Source organism: Acomys minous (genome assembly GCF_964271855.1).
Source record: "Acomys minous genome assembly, chromosome: 15".
In the NCBI taxonomy this organism is placed as follows: Eukaryota; Metazoa; Chordata; class Mammalia; order Rodentia; family Muridae; genus Acomys; species Acomys minous.
Window position 1 is genome coordinate 79110334 of NC_140497.1, and position 16756 is coordinate 79127089.

At 45.3% G+C, this 16756-nt stretch overlaps 1 protein-coding gene across 5 annotated transcripts in view; it reads left to right on the forward strand.

The window, feature by feature from the left end:
• ENOPH1 (enolase-phosphatase 1) overlaps positions 1-16756 on the forward strand; it is a 37885-nt gene extending 21129 nt beyond the window's left edge. For 4 of the 5 annotated variants that reach the window (XM_084760574.1, XM_084760570.1, XM_084760572.1 and 1 more), the window contains exons 2-6: positions 5492-5593; positions 7366-7568; positions 10054-10186; positions 11427-11550; positions 15770-16684. In XM_084760574.1, the coding sequence (XP_084616700.1) occupies positions 7444-7568; positions 10054-10186; positions 11427-11550; positions 15770-15906 (519 nt within the window). In that variant the 5' untranslated portion in view covers positions 5492-5593; positions 7366-7443 and the 3' untranslated portion in view covers positions 15907-16684. The other variant, XM_084760571.1, reaches the window with a different exon arrangement.

Below are 16756 nucleotides of genomic sequence, written 5' to 3' on the forward strand. Positions count from 1 at the left end.
TGTGGCGTGGTCAGTGGGTGGGCCAGCCTCTGGAGCTGATGTCCTGTGGGTGTGGCGTGGTCAGTGGGTGGGCTAGCCTCTGGAGCTGATGTCCTGTGGGTGTGGCGTGGTCAGTGGGTGGGCCAGCCTCTGGAGCTGATGTCCTGTGGGTGTGGCGAGGTCAGTGGGTGGGCCAGCCTCTGGAGCTGGGTCCTGTAGGCGTATTTTAAAATCTATCTTATTGTGTTCTTATACCTCTACCTCCCTTCCAGTCCTTATGTGGCCCCTTCATGTGTTACTGTTTAATGTATCTCGCATTTGTGCCAGTGAAGACATGTGAGGTATAAACTGAGCCAGAACCCTGCCAGCTCTGCGGGTGATCTGTTTTCTGTACTATATACAAGATACCTATTTACAAGCCTGACTCTACATCTAAACTGCCACCTCTGTAGAAGTCTCCTTCTATCTGTGTCCTTTTACCTGGCTAACCTGCCTTTCTCTTGAGCTCCTCCGAACCCGAGGGCTCCTTCTCTCTCTTTCCTAAAATTCTGTTTTACCTGCATCCTGCCAGCTGCCTCTCTATTGTTCCTGAAAGCCCCAAAAGAGCCCTTACCCAGAGCTCCTCAAGAAGGCTCTCAGCAGCCTAAAAAAAAAGAGGGGGGGGGGAGAGTGTGCTATTATAAAGTCCAGTTACTTAAAAGAAGTTTCTAGCTCTTCCTCTACACCTTTGGCAGGCTCAGCCATGTCATCGCAGTGGTGCTGATGCTGGTGCTGGTGCTCCAAGCCAAGTTAGTAGGGGCCCGAGAAACATTTCACCGGTATGGTGGGGTAGCTGGAGACCACCCAGCTGACTTTGCCTCAGGTCATAGAGCAGAGACCACAAGCAGAGACCTTAAATAGGCAGGGACTTTCCATTCTGTGGCAGTCTTGTCTATGGAGGCTTTCGGAGGCACCCTGAGCAGCATCTCTTCCGGACACTCCTAACTGCATCTGACACAGTATCTGTTTAGCCCTTACATCCTGCTAACAGCTAGGTTTTCTGTGTGCAATCACTAATATCCTATAACAGTGTCCCTAGATGGGTTATCAGCTTGGCATAGCTTGGAGTCCTCAGCAAGGAAAAGCCTTGATTAATTCTTAGGTCAGATTGGCTGATGGCTGTATCTGTAGGGTACCATCTTGATTATTAATTGATGCAGGGGGTCCAGCCCACTGTGGACAGCACCATCATTGGCAGTGATCCTGGCCTGGATAAGGAAGCTAGCTGGCTGTGAGCCTAAGTTAGCCAGCAAGCAGCTGCCTTTCAGGGTTTGCTTCAGGAAACGCTGCTTGAATTCCTGCCCTCACCTCGGTGCCTGTCTTAGTTTGAAACACCATGGCCAAAGCAAGTTGGGGAGGAAAGGGTCTATTCGGCTTACACTTCCCCATCATAGTTCATCATCAAAGGAAATCAGAACAGGAACCTGGAGGCAGGAGCTGATGCAGACGCCATGGAGGGTGCTGCTTATTCGCTTGCTCAGCCCGTCTTTTAATAGAACACAGGACCCCCAGCCCAGGCATGGCACCACCCTTAGTGGGCTGGTCCCTCACCCATAAATCACTCATAAGAAAAAGCCCTGTAGACAGCCTACAGCCTAGACTTGTGGAGGCGTTTTCTCAGTTCAGGTTCCTTCCTCTTGACTCTAGCCTGTGTCAAGTGGACATAAAACTAACCAGCACAATGGTAGACTGTGACCTAGAACTATAAGCCAAATAAATCCTTTCCTCTCTTACTCGGTTTTCATCAGGATGGTTTATCGCAGCAATTGAAATTAGAACAATGGGCAACCTGCCCCTGGTTATGTCCTCAGGGAAAAATGACCCCTCCCCACCCCCAGCAGCCAGCAGCAGCCGGTATGTCCTCTCTTAGGTGTGGGTTCTGCGTACCCTTTTCTCATTCTTGCTGGAATTTTGGCTGGCGTGATCTTGTACAGCTAACTACTGCTGCTGTGAGTCCAATGTCAATTTCACAGCCCTCCTTCCACCTTCTGCCTCCTCTTCCATGACGTGCTCCCTGTACCTGGAGGAAATGGGGTTGGTTTAAACACGCCATTTAAAGCCAGGAAAAGGAATGCGTCTTTGTACATCCCTTGAACATCTACTATTGAAGACATCTATATTTCTTAATTTTTACTTGTTTTCTGTATATGGGTGTTTTGCTTACATGCCGTGTATGTGCACAATGTGCATGCAGTGCCCAGCAGAGTTCTGAAATGGCACTGTATCCCTGGAATTGGGTTAGAGATGCTGGTGAACCACTGTGTAAGAGCTGGGAATCTGGTAGGCTCCATGTTGGGCCACAAAGGTGGCAAAAGGATGCCCTTGAAACAGCCCAAGAAGCAGGCCAAGGAGATGGATGAGGAAGATGAGGCTTTCAAGCAGAAACAGGAGGAGCAGAAGAGACTCGAGGAGCTGAAAGCCGAGGCCACAGGGAAGGGTCCCTGGCCACGGGTAGAAAGAATTAAGTAAGCTGTGCCTCATGTCTGAGGTGATGGTGGCCTCTTCCATTCCTATTTAAACATCTTGATTCCCCAGATGGTGGCCTCTTCCATTCCTATTTAAACATCTTGATTCCCCACCATAATAACATCTTTGTCACCTACAGCTAGAATGAAGTGTTATCCTGAAACCTATTGTACGTTGTTATAAACTTTTGTAATTCAAAACAACAACAACAACAAAAACCTGGAAATGGAACCTGGGTCCCCTCCAAGAGCAGCCAGAGCTCTCAACCTCCCTAGCCCCAATGTCCACATTCTTAAGTCTGTATTTGGTATTTGTGGAGATGGCCTGTGGAAAACCCCATTGAATACTCTCACTGCAAAGAAAGGAAGGAAAGGAAGAGGGCAGTGGCAACATTTATCAGAAACTAATGATTCTTGTTTCAAAGTCACTCTGCTAACTTCCCTATAAAGATGTCTTTATCAGCCGGGTGCACTGGCCTTTAATCCCAGTACTCGGGGAGGCAGAGGCAGGTGGATCTCTGTGAGGCCAGCCTGGTCTACAAAGAGAGTCTAGGACAGCTAAGGCTACACAGAAAACCCTGTCTTGAAAAACAAAAACAAAAAAATAAACCAAGCCAAAACAATAACAACAAAAAGACGTCTTTATTAGCATTGACAATATCAACACTTAGTGTCCTCTGAAAGTACTTTGACTTTTTGGACCCTAGAAGGGTCCAGAACATTCTATCAAGGGTTGTGAGTTACAGTCTTAGAACCTTTGGTTGGTTCTGTTACTATTTTCCCAAGCTTTCCTTCAGTTCTTTTTCTGGGCCAAAATAAAAGCATGTGAACTAGGTGTGGTAGCTTATGCTTGTAATACAGTTGTTCCTCAGAAGGCTGAGGCAGCAGGGTGGGGGTTATAGGCTAGCCTCGATGACATAGCAAACAAACAGAAAAACAAAAAACCCCAAACCTATGTATATCTTAATGTTTACAGCATTTATTAAATTAACGAACCTTTTAGTCAGGCATAGAGTGTATGCTTGTAATCTGGGAGGCTGAGGCATAAGGATTGCAAGTGTGAGGCCAATCTAGGCTGAATGGAATCCATCTCACAAAAGAGGAGGCATTCAGCAGATTTAAATAAGTAGAGAGAACAAATTTTAAGCATGGTTCTTGAATTTGATTCATAATTTATAATTTCACTTAAAATGTAGGACCTCGGCAGTGTGTGCATGGGTTCTACACTCAAGCACAAATCTATTTTCAAGTTTTTAAGATTTATTCCTAAGACTGGCTCAACCAGTACATCCTGAACCTGCTCAGAACCCTGCACTTTGCTTGTTCCACACTTCACTGCAGTGAAATGTGTTTTCCCACCCACACTGACTGGGACTTCTCTTTTTATCATATTTTTCGGGCTGTAAAATACACCCAGTTTTTAGAGCAGTAAAACAAGAAAATCAGTAAAAACAGCAATCGGACCATAAGGCGCACCCTAATTTCTCATGGTCTGAAAATTATGGTAGCTCACTTCTCCACTCCTTACGTAAGTACCAGCTACCGTGTCTTGATACACAGGAAATGTTTAAGAGAAACTTTTAAATGTACCATATAATTTGAGAGGTATGCACACTTGGAGATTCTGACTGAAGAGAAGCCAAGAGTTTAGTGCATCAGTAGAGTAAGCTTAGAAAGCAAAGGGCTAGAGGGATAGCTCAGTAGTTAGAGCGCAGATTGCTGTTTTGGGGGCCTGAGTTTAATTCCCAGCATCCCGGTCAGGTGGTTTACAACTGCCTGTAACCCCAACTCTAGGGGAATCTTGGTAACCTCTGACCTCTGTGGGTACTTGCATTTATGTGCAGATACCTCCATCCATTGTTAAAATAGTAAAAATAAATCTTATAAAAAGATAAGGTGGTGACAAACAGCCCTGAGTTCAGTCCTGGGCACCAAACAATATTAAGAAATTATTTGTATGGGTGTTTTTGAATGTCTGTGCACCATATGTTTGCAAATACTCTAGGAAGATAAGAGGGTGTGGAGTAGATAGTTGTGAGCAACCTAGTCTGTCCTGAGAATCCAGTCTGGGTCTTCAAGAGCAGCCAGTTCTCTTAACCGTTGAGCCGTTTCTGTAGTCCCCAAATATATTGGATAAATGAGAGCTTATGCTCTTAGTGCATGAGTTACTCTTCTGTCTCACTTCTTTTTGAGACAGGGTCTTACTTTGTAGCCAAAACTGGCCTGGAACTCACATATTAAGTCTGTCTTGAGGCATTGCTTTTGCCTTAGTGTCTGAGTGCTTGTTCACAAGTCTAAGGCCTGTGCCTACCTGCACATCTGCCATAGGATGCTCTGTAGGAAGTCTGACTACCAAGTTTCTTGCTCTACTTCACAGTTAACGTCATATAGGTACCCTCCAGCAGATATCGAGTCATATACTGTGCTGTGCTTTGAGTAAGGCACTGCCATTCCATGTCCCCAGGATCCAGGGTTAAAAGCACTTGCTGCTCTTGCTAACCCATGTGCAGTCCCTAGCATCCAGGCATCCACGTGGTGGCTCCTTCAGTTCCCGGGGCTCTGACATCCTCTGTGGGTATATGTGCAAAGATAAACACTCACACACATAAAATAAGAACAGGTAGTTAAAAAACAAAGACAAATCAAGCAAACAAGAAAAGCTGCGGTCTGACAATGTAGTCTGCGAGTTAGGTTCGCATAAATGGCTGGGGAATGGGTTTTAGGCTTTCTGGGCTAAACAGTCTCAACTCTACCATTGTGACCCCAGAATAGCCCGACGCTACGGAAGTGAACAATTGTGGTTGTATTCCAATAAAATACTGCAAACACAGCCAGTTCCTGGGTTGGTGAACCTGCCTCTCTTTGTGTCCCTCTGGTAGACCCACAGCAGCAATTCCCATTGAGACTTTTTATTAGTTAAAGTAAGATTGTAAAAGACGCAGATCATTGGTGCAGTTAAAAAAAATAACTAACCCTTGTTTTTAATTCTTGTTTTATTCTCCCCTCAGGACATTTTATTTCCTTACATCAAAGACAATGTTAAAGAGTACCTGCAGGCACACTGGGACGAGGAGGAGTGTCAGCAGGATGTCAGCCTGCTGAGGAAGCAGGTCAGGACCATCTTCTTCCAAGGTCCCTGGGGTTAGAGCATGCTGCGAGCGTGTTGCAAATCAGTGCCCTGGGTTCTCATAGACGACTGCACTGACTTGCCTGCCTAGGAATTCACAGCGTGTAATAAGACAAGCAAGTCATAGCAATTTGTGTCTGCAGAATTGCTTCTTCCAGCAACTGTTTAAATTGCGTAAAAGCCTCATGTGTTTGTGAAATCAAGCCTTTCTGGTGGAATACAAAAGGTTTTGTGCAGTCTCGTCACATTTCACTAATGTCACCAGGTGACACAGCCCTTGTCGTTTTCTACTCTCCCACCTCATGGCATGAAACTGCCCCATCTATAGTGCTCGCAGGTCCTCACATCCTGATACCCGACAGACTTCTCCACAGTGTTTCCTCGGCTCAGGCTTCAGACTGCTCTCTGCACTGTAGCCAGGCTGCACCCTCTCTCCTTCTTCCACACGGCGTGCTGTGTAGCCCGTCTTCAGCGGCAGAGCTCTTCCATGTCTGTAGCATGTCCCAGCAGCTCCCACGCTGGGCTGTAGGATGCAGTCTGCTATCTACAGGTCTTCTACTTTTGGCGAGAAGTTTGGATTAGAGATGATCGTAATGGCCTCTGAGTCATGCAGTGTTTGGGTTTTCCGAGTTCTCTGGATAACCTGAGGTTATCTTTTTATTATCTCAACACAGGTTCTGTTCATACATGTTTTATGTTCAGGTAATGCATTGCGTTGTTACAAGGTACTTGTAAATATATTATTTTTAATTTTTATGTATTTGTTATAATGATATGCTTGCACATGAATGCATTACCTGCAGAAGCCAGAGGAGGGTGTCAGATACCCCCGGAGCTGTATTTACAGGCAGTTGTCAGCCATCTCACATGGCTGCTGGAAACTGAACTTGAGTTTTTCTTTCTTTTTTCTTTTTTTTCCCCCCAAGACAGGGTTTCTCTGTGTAGCCTTGGCTGTCATGGAACTTGCATTGTAGACCAGGCTGGTCTTGAACTCAGAGATCTGCCTGCGTCTGCCTCCCAAGTGCTGGCATTAAAGGCATGCGCCACTGTGCTGGCTTCAGCTTGGATCTTCTATAGTGGCTACTGAACTTGGGTCCTCCACAAGAGCAGCGTGTGCTCTTAACCACCAACCACGTCTCCAGCCTCGTGCCTGAGAGGCAGGAGAGAACAGTACTGTTACTGTCTGGGTTTCTTTCCATTAGCCATGAACTAATTAATGATATCTAATTAATTGAAGTTCTGGGTTGTTTATGCTATCGACTGACTAAACAAACCAGGTCTTATAACCATTGCATGCTTTCTCTTATATAGCATACCTTTTGGGTTAGTAATCTTAAGAAAGGCAATACAAACTATATTTATAATCGTTTATTTTAATTTATTGTGTGTGTGCACATGTGTGCACGCATGTGCAAATACTTGTGCCATGGTGCATGTGTGACGGTCAGAGCACAGTTGAGAGAGTCGTTTCTTTGCTTTTGGTTGTCTGTGTCCCAGAGATTGAGTTCAGGCCATCAGGCTTGGTGGCCAGCACTTTTACCTACCAGTCCATTTTGCCACATTATTCCCTTAAGAGTAATTTTTAGCAGCTCTCAGGAAAATTGATAGTTGGAGAAAATTGATCTGCCTGGTTTTGCTTTATCTTTTTTAAAACACTTATATGCATGGATATATGTATGTGCACGCAAGCGCAAGCATATTTGTATATAATGCTTTTAAAATGTGTTTGTTTCTTGATTTGTTTCTGATTTAAAGGCTGAAGAAGATGCACACCTGGATGGGGCTGTTCCAATCCCTGTGGCATCTGGACCCGCAGTGGATGACCTACAGCAGATGATCCAGGCTGTGGTTGATAATGTTTACTGGCAGATGTCTCATGACCGCAAGACCACAGCGCTCAAACAGCTGCAGGGCCACATGTGGAAGGCGGCTTTCACAGCTGGCCGCGTGAAGGCAGAGTATGTGCTGCAGTGACAGAGCATGTCACAGGCCGCAAATGCACGTGCACCCCTTGCTATCCACTCTCTCTGTTAGTTGCACAGTTAGTAAGAATTGAGAAAGTAGCAGGCACAGTGGTGAACAGCTTGAATCCTAGGACTTATAGGGCAGAGAGGCAGATCTCTTGAGTTCCAGGTGAGCCAAGGTTAACTAAAGAGACTTGGTCTCAAAAAAGAGAAGACTGGTATTGGGTTTGTTTTTTGTTAGCAAATGAGTTGTTTTCTTTTTTCATAAGCGTTTTCCTCTGCTTAGTCCCCAAGATCTGCATGTGGGGCTTTGTGGGTGGTTGGTTGGAAGACTTTTAGTTCTATTTTAAAACAGCTTCCTAGAAAGTGGCAGCTTCAGCCTAGTGTGGTGTTGTACGTGCGTGATACCAGCACTTGGGGCTGGATTGGCTGAGCCTTCTGTGACCCAGTGACAGCACTGTTGGTCTGCTTCCCACAACCGCCATGCTTTTTGCTGATAAGAGAAGTGAGAAGAGATGGCTCAGCAGTTAAGAGCACTTGTAGCTCTTACAGAGGACCCAGGCTTGATTCCCAGCACCCATAGCTGCATTCCTAGGAGACCCAGTGTCCTCTTCTGAACTCGGGCACTAGGCACACGGGTAGTGCACATATGGACATATAGGCGTGCAAAGCACTCATACATGTAAAATAATAAATAAAACCAGAAAAAGAGAGTAAGACTGCTGTGAGGCCAGGCCCCTGTTTGTTGTTTTGAGGTTGCTAGCATTGTCACTTCCTCTGCTCCCCTGCGCACCGTCATAATCTCAGAGTATTGGGTATGGAATTTCTGATGCCTCCCCTGCTGAGCATTGTATTGCTGAGATTTAAAAATAAGACAACACTCTTTTGATGGCTTAGTGAGTAAGGGCAAATGCCACCAAGCCTGACAACTTGAGTTTAAGCCCTGGGATTCACATTGTGGGAGGAGATAAACAGCCTCTGGCTTCGATATTTGTGCTGTGGCATGTGCTTGTGTGTACAGGTGTGTGGGTGCACTTGAGAACACATGCACATACATACGTACACATGCACCTCACCCCCCCCCCCAACACACAATATGATGTAAAAAAAAGTTTTACAGCCGAGGACTGTGCTGCATGCCTGTAATTCCAGCACTCCCAGCACCCAGGGAGGTGGAGGCAGGCTGGTCTACAGAGTGAATCCAGGACAGCTAAGGCTACAGAGAAAAACCCTGTCTTAACAAAACAAAATTTAAAGATAAGGTCTCTCTATATATATGTATCCCAGGCTGACCTGGACCTTTCGTGTGGCCCGGCCTGGCTTCATGGAGTTTCCCATGTCACTCTTCTCAGTGCTGGCATTTGTAGATGTGTGCTTGCACACCTAACTCACCTTAGAGACTCTTTTGATCTTTTTTGTTTGTTTGTTTTTTAAAAGATTTTAGTCAGTTGCCTTATGTAAGTCGATTCAAGGCCATTCTCAGCTGTCTGTGTTTGTTTTGTGTGTCATGTGTTTTGTTAAGTCATTTTTTTATGTTGCTACAAGGATCTGCCTTTTTTAAAAAAAATTTATTTATTTATTACATATACAGTGTTCTGCCTGCATGTATACCTGCACACCAGAAGAGGGCACCAGATCTCATTATAGATGCTTGTGAGCTACCATGTGGTTGCTGGGAATTGAACTCAGGACCCCTGGAAGAGCAGCCAGTGCTCTTAACCTCTGAGCCATCTCTCCAGCCCTACAAGGATCTGCCTTTTAAAGGAAGCATTGGAATTTCACAGTATGTTTTTACATATATGCAAGAAGCACTCTTACATATATACAAGCAAAACACTAAACTTGAAAATGAATCTTTTAAAAATGGGTGGAAAGCATTTCCGTGTTTCTTGAAGCATAATGAAGGTAAATTAGCCTTTTCTCGTAATTTACATCACTTCAACAATAATAACAATACAATACTGTTTGTGCCACTCTTACTTTAGCTCCTTGAGAATTAAACTTACTCACTCCTTAGATTTGTTTATTTGTATACTCCTTTAGTCTGCGTAGATGTAAGTGCACCACTTACGTGCTTGGTGCCCAGGGTGGTCAGAAGGGGCGTTGGATCTCCTGGACCTGGAGTTAGGAGCAGCCGTGAGCTGTGTGGACAGAACCTGGGTCCTCTGCAAGAGCAGCCGGGGCTCTGGCTCCACCCACTAGTCACTTCCTTATTTCACCCCTTCATTTCTTGTCGCCAAGTACTCTTCTTTCCACCAAACTTGCTGCTTCTCATTTGTGGTCCTGGCCCTGGACCTGTGATGATCAGGTCCAGTGGCCTGTTTATTAGAACCACAGGAATCCCCGGTCTTGTGGAGTTGCTTCTCAGCTCACCATTCAGACCAGGCAGAGGAGTACATGGCATCTGTACGTTGTCTGACTTCCGCCTGGCTCGATGGTGTGTTTCTTCTGCCTTGTCACTCGCCTGGTTTCCCTCCAGGTTCTTTGCAGATGTGGTGCCGGCAGTCAGAAGGTGGAGAGAGGCTGGAATGAAGGTCTATATCTACTCCTCAGGGAGCGTGGAGGCACAGAAGCTGCTCTTTGGGCATTCCACAGAGGGAGACATTCTTGAGGTAGGTTACTTGGTGTCCTACTTGGCTTGCTATTGCTGTGACAAGTCCTATGGACGTATTTGGCTATAGGTCCCCATCAAGTCATTTGGGGAAGTTAGGGCAGGAACTCAGACAGGAACCTGGAGGCAGGAACTGATGCCGAGACCACAAAGGAGGGCTGCTTGATTGGTTTTCTCTCCTTGGCTTGCTCAGTCTGCTTTTTCATGAGACCAAGGGCCACCTGCCTGAGGGTGGCACCACCCACATTACTCATTATTCCAGAAAACGCCCCACAGATATGCCCAGAGGCTAGTCTGAGGGAGACAGTTCCTCAATTGAGCTTTTTTTTTTTTCTTTTAAGGTGACTCTAATTTGTTGAAAAAAACTAACCAGTACACTGCATTATTTTGTTTGATACTGTCAAAACATGGCATCTTAAATAGTAAAAGACATTTACTAAATAAGCTAGATTAACATCCAGACAGTAGTACTCACTGTTGTAGAAAGACTTGGGAAAACTGAGGGTACCTTATACAGAGGGGAGAGTGGCCTGAGTCATTCTTCAGTGTCAGGATCCTGAGAGAAGATGGAGAAGACAGGGGTGTTTGGCATACACAAGCTGATGGCTCATGCAAAGCAAGTTTATTAAGAAATAGAGCATCTTATATACAACTTGCATGGAAAATGGGACAGAGTAAGCAATATCGCACAAGGGGACCGTGTGATATCTCAAGTGTGCCACAGACTGAACACGGCAACCCTGGGGTAAGTGAGAACTCTTGGGCGGGCGAGTTCTCAGGATCAGAAACCATAAGTCCTTTGAGGCAGGGTCTGTGTGGAGCCCTGGCTGGCCTTGGCAGCAAACCCGTTGGCAAGCACATCCCAGCTGCTGGGGTGGTAGGCATGCACTAACACACTGGCTAGCCTTTTCATCGGAGCAAAACTCAGTCCAAGTAGTTTGGATGTGAATGGTGTTTTAAGGCTAGAATGTCAGGCATGCATGTTTGAAGTGATTTTGGGCATAAAACAATGCTAATGACAATCAAATAGAGCTTATGTTTAATTAGTAGATTTCTTCCAAGTATTTTTACCATAGTGTCTTTGTTTTTTGAAGCTTCTATAAAATACTCTGTTAGGTATATTTCCATAAATGTTTATGGGATGGAGTCACTGTGGCTGGCGTGCATTTCAGAGGAAGAACAGACATGGTAGATTGCAGGTGCGTTTGTACTGAGTGTTCCTTTCCATTCTCCTTGTTTAGCTTATTGACGGCCACTTTGATACCAAGATTGGACACAAAGTGGAGAGTGAGAGTTACCGAAAGATCGCAGATAGCATTGGCTGCTCAACCAACAACATCTTGTTTCTCACAGATGTTACTGTAGGTGAGTAGTAGGCTGTTTGCTTGTTTTCTTGTGTCACTGTGATGCAGTACTGGGGTAGCAGCTTTAAGGGAGGTTTGTTTTGACTTTCAGTGCAGAGGATGGAGCCATCATGGTGGGGAGAGGCGTGGCACTACCTCACATAGTCACGCATGGGCTATAACCCTCTACTGCCCACATGTGCCATGTAGGCCCTGTTTCCTGAAGCTTCCCCAGCCTCAGCATCACCTTATAGAGCCCAGAGAAGTACCTAAGTGTGCAGGGGACAGTTCAGAATCTCACCATGGCAGTTTTCTTATGTGTGCTGTCTTTTTATTTACTTATTTATTTATTTTTGGTTTCTTCATGTAACTTTGACTGTCTTGGACTCGCTTTATAGACCAGGCTGGCCTTAAACTCACAGCAATCCACCAGCCTCTGCCTCCCAAGTGCTAGGATTAAAGGCCTGAGCCACCACCGCCCAGCATGTGTGCTGTCTTAACGTGACATAATTGGATATCTGTTTCGCCACTCCAAGGGACCATTATGGAAGGGTTCTAGGCCAGGGAGAAGGCTCAGTGGGTAAGAGTGCTTGCTGTACAGCCGTGAGAACCTGAGTTCAAATCCCCAGCACCAACATAATAGCCATAACTGCACCTAGCTGACATCCTAGTCTTAGTGAAGAGAGGTGTGTTGTAGGAGCTTCCTGGCCACCCAGCCTAACCCAGACAAGCAGCTGTAGTTCAGTGAGAAGAGCCTCTGTTTCAAGACAGACAGGCCAGATCATAAGAACACGATTAAATGGTTATATGCATGCATGAGCCTGGCACAGTGATCCTGGTACCATGTACAATTAATATAGATAAGAAGAAAAGTACATTTTCAGTCCTTGGTAGCTTGGTAGAAAAATTGTAGTCTGGGCAGATAGCACCATTCACAGTGGCTTGTTACTCTGGAGTTTGGAAGCAGTAGACTTAGTGAGGGCCAGGGTCTCTCTTGCATGTCTGTCTGGGCTGGACTTCTGTAAACTTCTTATATTCTTCCCCTTCTGGAAAGGTTGCACTGGAAGAGAAACATGCACAAAGCAAGCAAAGACTTATTTTATTCTTTAAAGATGTGTTTTTTATTTTATATTTTATATTCATGGATGATTTGGCTGCGTGAATGTCTGCCATATGCATGCTTGGTGCTTGTGGAAGGCAGATGAGCTTGCTGGGCCGTCTGACCGGAATTTCACGTGGTTGTGAATCCCCATTTATGTGCTGGGAACTGAACCCAGGTCCTCTGGAAAAACATCCAGTGCTCTTAACTACTGAGCCTTTCTCAAGCCCAAGGCTTATTTTAGAACAGATAGCCAGACCATTGAAATCAACAGCTATGTCACCTGCACTATACTCTGTGTCATCTGTGTCTGAGCAATGACACTCAAGGTTGTCCTCTTGTCTCCATGCACATGCATCCACACAGGTATGCACATACAATAATTCTAACTCCTAGTCACTTGTACATTTGTATACATATCATGGGAGTGGGGACACGTGGTACTTGCACACAGAATAGAAGACAATGTGTGAGGTGGAGATGGGGCATCACTTTTTCCTTCTACCATGTGAGTTTTGGGTAGTGTCATCAGGTTTGACGTCAATTTTGGCTGAGCTAGCGCTCTGGTCCACAACTCCTCTAAGACTACTTAGGCTTTCTTCATGTTCTTTGTCTTTAGGTACTTTTAAAATTGTGTACACCTGCAGTTTCCAAGTCTTTCTTGTTTAACTTGTGCCATTCCCTAGGGCTGAAGTTCTAGAAATTAATCTCTAACCTGAGTAAAAGGAGACATATACCGTCTGAAGAGATCAGAGTATACAGTCCCAACTCTGTTTTTGTTCACTGTCTTGAGACAGGGCCTAGCATTTGCTTCTGCCACCCAAATGCTGAGATTAAAGGCGTGGACGATAAGCCATGCCTGGCTCTAGTCCCAGCGCTAAAGAGTAGGATCAGTTGCCTCAAATGAAAAGAGCTGTATCTGGGTGTTCAACAAGGACCCCTCCCTTTAGTCAGGAGGGCCAGAGCATGCGTGATCTGTTGCTGGGATGGAAAAGGTAAGAGGTTGCTTGCTTTACTCTTCTGTCATCTCTGGTCCTGTGGCTTTTTGTACCAAGTGTCGATCCCTTCACTACAAAGGCAGGGCAGAAAACCAAGCTGATGTTTCAAATGATTCTATAATATGAAAGAAGAAACTTGTTGGGATTGTAGCACATAGTGTCTGTAGAACATACTGGAGTATTGGTGTCTAGATTAAGAGTGAGCAAGCCCTTTCTCTAAAGACCAGGTGGTAAATGTGCACCTTTCAGTGCAGAGTCTCTGTCACCGCCGTTCAGCCCTGTCTTCACAGTGCAAAACAGGATGCAAATGAACGGGTGTAGCAGTGTGCCAAAAGAACTTGACAAAAGTGGCATGCTGTGATTGCCAGCCTTTGTTTTAGAGCATTGGGTATTGTGTCAGGCTGACTGTTGCATGGTTTAGGCCTGCTGCTTGCTTAACTGTTTCCACATCTGTAGACTGGGGGGTGGGAGGGGGAGGGTTGGGGGTTGGAGCCACATGCTGTTTACATACCTTTTGTCCAAGAATGGTTCCTAGCACATAGTAGATGTTTTTAGAGATGATATTAGCTGCTGTTTTTCAAATAAAAAACACAATGGAAAGATGACTATAACCCAAGGTATATTAGAGATGGCTCCTATAATTGCCAAACTTACCTACTTTAATATGACTGGTCTTGTTTCCACTCTTTTCCACCCAACACCATCCCAGTCACTGATTATAACGTACTCACAGTCTAAGGAGGGGGTGAACAGTAATAAAGCATATTGTTACGGCAGCTAGGTACAGGTGTCGTGTGCTCCTGATAGAGGGATGGTGCTGCGTGTTTTGAGTGGAATCTTGAAGAGTAGGTATAGAGGAATTTTAATTCAGAACATGGCTGCTCTGGCAAGAGATCACATCTTCTAGGTCTGTGTGATCTGGCTGGAGTACAAACAAGCCTTTAATCCAGAGATTAAAGAGACAGAGGCAAGCAGATCTGAGTTCAAGGCCAGCCTGGTATAGAGCAAGTTTCAGGTAAAGAAAAGCTTAGGTCAAGGCGTGGTGGCACACACCTTTAATCCCAAACAGTGAAGGTAAAAGTTAGTTCATAGAGGGAAGCACGCATGTTTGAAAGTGATTTCTAATTGAGTGACAGAAAAAGTGATCAATCAAAGAAAAAATTGAAAGAGTAGGATATGCCCAACTCTCATGGGAAGAGAGCGGAAGAGAAGCTACTTAAGGGGCAGTGGAGAGAGGGGGGGGGAGGGGAGAGATGGGGGGGAGGAGACAGTTTTACTGGGAGAGGTTTACAGAGAGAGGTTGAATGAGAGAACAAGCTAGACACAAGTGACGACAGAACAGGCCAAAGAACGAGAAAAGGCCAGAAGATTAGAGCAGATGCTGAGTTAGAGTTCAAGCAGAGCAGTTCAGGGGCTGAGAGAGAAGCCAGATTGAGTAAGTCAGCTAGGAGAGGAGTTTGAGCCACAACAGCTGAGTTGAACCAGCCAGGCCAGGGCTCAGAAAGAACCAGTACGAGTGACCTCATTAAGCAGTTAAGTGTCAAAACATTCTAGGCCTGGGTTAGATCGTACGGAGGCTAGAAGCTTCCAGGACTAGGCCTAGGGTAGCTAGCAGAAGGAAGCGGTAAAACTCCAAGACTACAATTAGCTCAGGAGAATAAAAGCTCCTTTTATAAAAAAGATATGGAGTGTGGGCAGGGGCGTGCCATGTTGGGGCCTGAGGTGAGAGCATATACTTTAGCTAGATTAGATCATAGGCCTCCTTTGCTCTAATCTATTTAACAGTTGGTGTCAGACCCCACAGCCTGCCCTTTGAGAAGCAACTCAGCTCTCTGGGGCTAATTTGCAAGAATGGACAAAGGGCGTGGGCCAGAGCCGGCCTGTGCTGCATTCATCGGTAGCTCTAATTAAAGCCCAGGATAGGACCGGCTGTGTTTTCTGTCTGCCTGCCGCATACAGTTAAGTGCTTCCTAGCATAGAGTTTATATATATGAAGAATGCTACACTCTTCCTTGCTGTGCCTGTCTTTCAGCTGCAATAAAAGCCAGGCCAGACTTGCTCCTTGTACTCTTTTCCCTGATGCCTTAGCTGTCACCTCAGGCTCCCGGGCTTGGTGGGTCTCACCTGTACTTTGATTTTCACAGAGGCCAGCGCTGCTGAGGAAGCAGATGTGCATGTGGCTGTGGTGGTGAGACCTGGCAATGCAGGACTAACAGATGACGAGAAAACATATTACAACCTCATCACGTCCTTCAGCGAGCTCTACCTGCCATCAACATAGAGCAGCTTCTGAGGACGAGGAACTGTCCCCTAGTGTCTAGCTTTATTCTAATTGTCAAAGTAACTTACTTAGGTATACACACAGACAGATACAAGTGCATATAATGTATGTGTGCTCAGAGTAATTTCCGTGGGCACATACGTGAGTAAATTTGTCAGTTCCGTGAGGACCAAGTTCATGTAAAGATGCTTTGTGTGTAAACCATAAATCTAAGTCTTACGAGGCCACAGTGTGTTTGATAGAAGAAACTGCAAAAATACAGATCAAATGTGTGATGTTTATCAAATTTATTACCAAGATGAAAAGCTAGTTTTAAGAAATTATTATTCAGAGACCTTATTTTAAGAACTGGAAGTGCTTCAAAGGCACCTGTGTGAGGAGCCCACTGTCCCTGTCCCTGTCCCCTGAACGGTGGAAGTGAGTAAACCGGGGAAAGGTGGCTCTGATGAGTCAGGCGCTGGCGCTCGCCAGCCTCTGGAGCAGTGCTGGTGGAACACTAATGTGGTGATGGGCTCCAGGAACTCTGCCAGTGTTAGTGCCGTTTTATAGTTGCCTTTTTATGTCTTAGCACAGTTTGAGATTATATGTTAATGACTATTTTTAAAAAAATGTTTTATTGAAACCAGTATAACACCACAGAGAACGCTAGTGTGTAATGTTTCCTCTGAAGTAGATGTGAAGGTGTAAACTTTATAACAGCATTGTTTATCCTGACACGGTTCTGACAGGATTTCATGTCAGTTTTGCGTAATCATTAATAAAGGCATTTCTTCTTCCAGTTTCATATAGATGTGTTGGGTTGTACCTCATACTGCCAGAAGCAAAAGCAAAGTGAGAATTGAACTTTATC